Raw genomic sequence first — 3,361 nt, forward strand, 5'->3', positions numbered from 1 at the left:
GTGTGAGCCACCACGCCAGGCCAAAAATATTTTATTTTTGAGACAGGGTCTGGTTCCATCACTCAGGTTGGAGTTCAGTGGTGAGATCATGGCTCACTGCAGCCTTGAACAAATAGGCTCAAGGGTTCCTCCCACCTCAGCCTCCAAGGTAGCTGGGACTACCGTGCCATCACACCCAGCTAATTTTTTATTTTCTTTGGAGATAGGGTCTCACTATGTTGCCCAGGTTGGTCTTGAACTCCTGGCTCAAGTGATCCTCCTGCCTTGGCCTCCCAAAGCATTGGGATTATAGTTGTAAGCCACTGCACCAGGCCCACCTGCCACATCGTGAGCACAGATAAATACTGTCCCATGACACTGTTTTGTTCTTCATATCAACTTTGTGAATCATTTGCACATCGTCCTATGCCCCAATTTCTAGCAAATCACTGCATTATTGTGAACAGTACACCCCCATATTTACTATTGGCATTACCTCTCTGTTCCCAGTCATCCCAGCTACTTTGTTTTTTCTTTTACACCTCAGGCCTGTGGTGTGGGAAAGATGTGGTTTGCCCACTTAGTCAAGTCCAAGGGCCCTACCTGTTTATTAATGGAAAGGATGGTCCTGAGGATCAAGTGGAGATGCACCTGCAGGGCACAGGGATGTGTGGGAATGTTGAGCCTTTTGAGGCAGCTGTTTGCGACGTGACTGTGGACCCCACGAGAAGCAGACACCAGAGGGACGGAGGGATGAACATTTTGTTGTTGTTGTTGTTCTGTGTGTATTTTTTTTTAAGAGATAGGGTCTCACTCTGTTGCTCAGGCTGGAGTGCAGTGGTGCAGTCATAGCTCACTGTAGCCTCCAACTCCTGGGCTCAAAGATCCTCCTGACTCAGCCTCTAGAGTAACTGAACTGGGACTACAGGTGTGTGCTGCCATGCCTGGCTAATTTTTTATTTTTATTTTTTGTAGAGACAGGGTCTTGCTATGGTGCTTAGGCTGTTCTTGAACTCCTGAGCTCAAGTGATCCTCCTGCCTTGGCCTCCCAAAGTGCTGGGATTACAGACGTGAGCCACTACTCCCCATCCGGGTTGAAAGTCTTGATGGGCCCTACCTTGGATTTAAAGGGAGAGACAAAGGACTTCTCAAGGCCCTGCCCATTCCATTTTACAATTATCCTAGACACTAATAAGACACAAATTACTATAATTAGAAAATGGAATAAATGTCTTGGCATGTAAACATTAATTGCTTTAGATAAAAACAGAAAGTAGAAACCAAAGATACTTATTTTTTGTATTTCTCATCCACTCAATTTGCTCTCTACAGCCTTTATGTTTTCTGTCCAGAACTTTTTCCTTTTAATTTTTCTACATAGTTCTACTACATGTGAAGATTCCATTATGTGAGATGTTGAGAATGTGGAATGAATTTAGATTATTTTTCATAGACCACAACTCTACCTTCCACAGAGCCTGGGTGGGGGAAGAGCTCTCAGGCACGTTCTTTTAAGGGCGTGAAAGTATGTAAAGTGCTGTTATATTGTATCTACCCATAAAGTGCTAGGAAATTTGTTTGGAAAACATGCCTATGTTTATAATAAGCATTCTTTTCCTGTGCTCTAGGGCCAGTCACATTTTCACCAGAATGCAGCAAACATTTCCACCGACTCTATTACAATACCAGGGAGTGCTCAACACCAGCTTGTAAGTAACTTGGGTGGGTTTTTTTAAAAAAAATTATCCAACAATACATGTGTGTAATTTTAAACTTCAAATGTCTGTGGATGGGAAGAAGTAGACAAACAATTGACATTCTATTTATAACACTGATTTATAACACTGACAGCACCTAAGGTTTGTGTGTACTGTTGCTGTAAGGAATGAAACCACATTCTAATTGGGAATCTATTCAAATCTGATAATAGCCAGATTTCCTTAAAGACCAAAGTGTTTGTTAGGATTTAAACATTTTATCATGATTCAAATTCTTTGGCATAAATAGGGTGCTGTCTCAAATAAATGAAAAAAAAAATGAGATGACTGTGAACTCTAAAAATTTTTTCCTAAGTTATTTTAAAGTAAATATTTTTTATATCACATCATTTATATAATGATGCTGGATTTTTCTGAGTAATGATAGCATGTAAAGGTTGCTATAATGAATTCTTTTGGATACTTAAGTTACTGAAGTTAATAATAATTCTAAACATAATATTTAAGCGCTATCATTTAAAGTGCCAAAATTATGACTATGTGTGGTAACTCTGTTCGCTGTTTCTAAATTCCTTTCTAAGCCTCAACTTTCCTTTTAAAGAACATGAATTCTAAGCATTTTGTTTCTTTTTAACTAGATTGCTCATCTTGAGGAGTATTGACTTTTACTCAGCATGTTAAGTTGTATTTGTTATAATGTTTTTCAAAAACAACTTGTGTTTAGGCCGGGTGGGATGGCTTACGACTGTAATCCCAGCACTTTGGGAGGTCAAGGCAGGCAGATCGCTTAAGCTCAGGTGTTGGAGACCAGCCTTAGCAACATGGTGAAACCCTGTCTCTACCAAAAATACAAAAATTAGCCAGTCTTACCATCTGGCTTCAAAATAAAAATAAATAAATAAATAAATAAATAAATAAATAAATAAATAAATAAGTAAAAATTCCAAAATAAAATAAAATAAAACAACTTGTGTTAAATGGCTAGAGAAAGTCAATCACGTTGGATTACAGGCAGAATGACTAATGGTAGCCAAACATGGTGGAGAAAGCACATGCTTTGGCATAAAGCTTTTGACTAGTTATGGGGTGATTAATTAATATTCTGAGGCTCTTGTCTCACCTCTAAAGTGAATATAGGAATAGCACCTTCCTGATTGTGTTATTAAAAGAATTGATGAGAAAATCAATTTTCACCACTTGACATAGTAGGTATTTATTAAATTGTAGTTATTGTTATATGGATTAGTGACAATAATAACAGGATTTCCCCAACATTTCTAGTAACTCTATACATAATTTACCTTTAAATGTTTTTCCTAGATTACAAAAGATGTGCTAGATTGTTAACAAGATTAGCAGTGAGTCCACTGTGCTCCCAGACCTAGCAAACCTACCCTGTGAGTATATATTTATTTTTCTTATCCTGTTTAATAGTCTAACTTTATTTTTTAACATTTTTTCCTTTTCTTTTTAGTTGACACATAAATGATTGTACATATTTATGGGGTACAGTGTGACATTTTGATACTTAATCAAAATGTGATACTAATTTAAAATTTAATTTAAATATATAATTTAAATAATATAACAGCACTTTACATACTTCCATGCCCTTAAAAGAATGTGCCTGAGAGCTCTTCCCCCTACCCAGGCTCTGTAGGAGG

General features: G+C 37.6%; 1 protein-coding gene across 1 annotated transcript in view; it reads left to right on the forward strand.

Moving 5' to 3' along the window:
- FAM150A (family with sequence similarity 150, member A) overlaps window positions 1–3,082 on the forward strand; it is a 23,729-nt gene extending 20,647 nt beyond the window's left edge. The window contains exons 5-6 of the mRNA XM_011937605.1: window positions 1,608–1,688; window positions 3,018–3,082. Of these exons, the coding sequence (XP_011792995.1) occupies window positions 1,608–1,688; window positions 3,018–3,082 (146 nt within the window). The remainder of the gene's footprint in view (window positions 1–1,607; window positions 1,689–3,017) is intronic.
- Window positions 3,083–3,361: the final 279 nt, after the last annotated feature.

The sequence above is a fragment of the Colobus angolensis genome, unplaced genomic scaffold (assembly GCF_000951035.1).
Source record: "Colobus angolensis palliatus isolate OR3802 unplaced genomic scaffold, Cang.pa_1.0 Scaffold166, whole genome shotgun sequence".
Classification (NCBI taxonomy): domain Eukaryota; kingdom Metazoa; phylum Chordata; class Mammalia; order Primates; family Cercopithecidae; genus Colobus; species Colobus angolensis.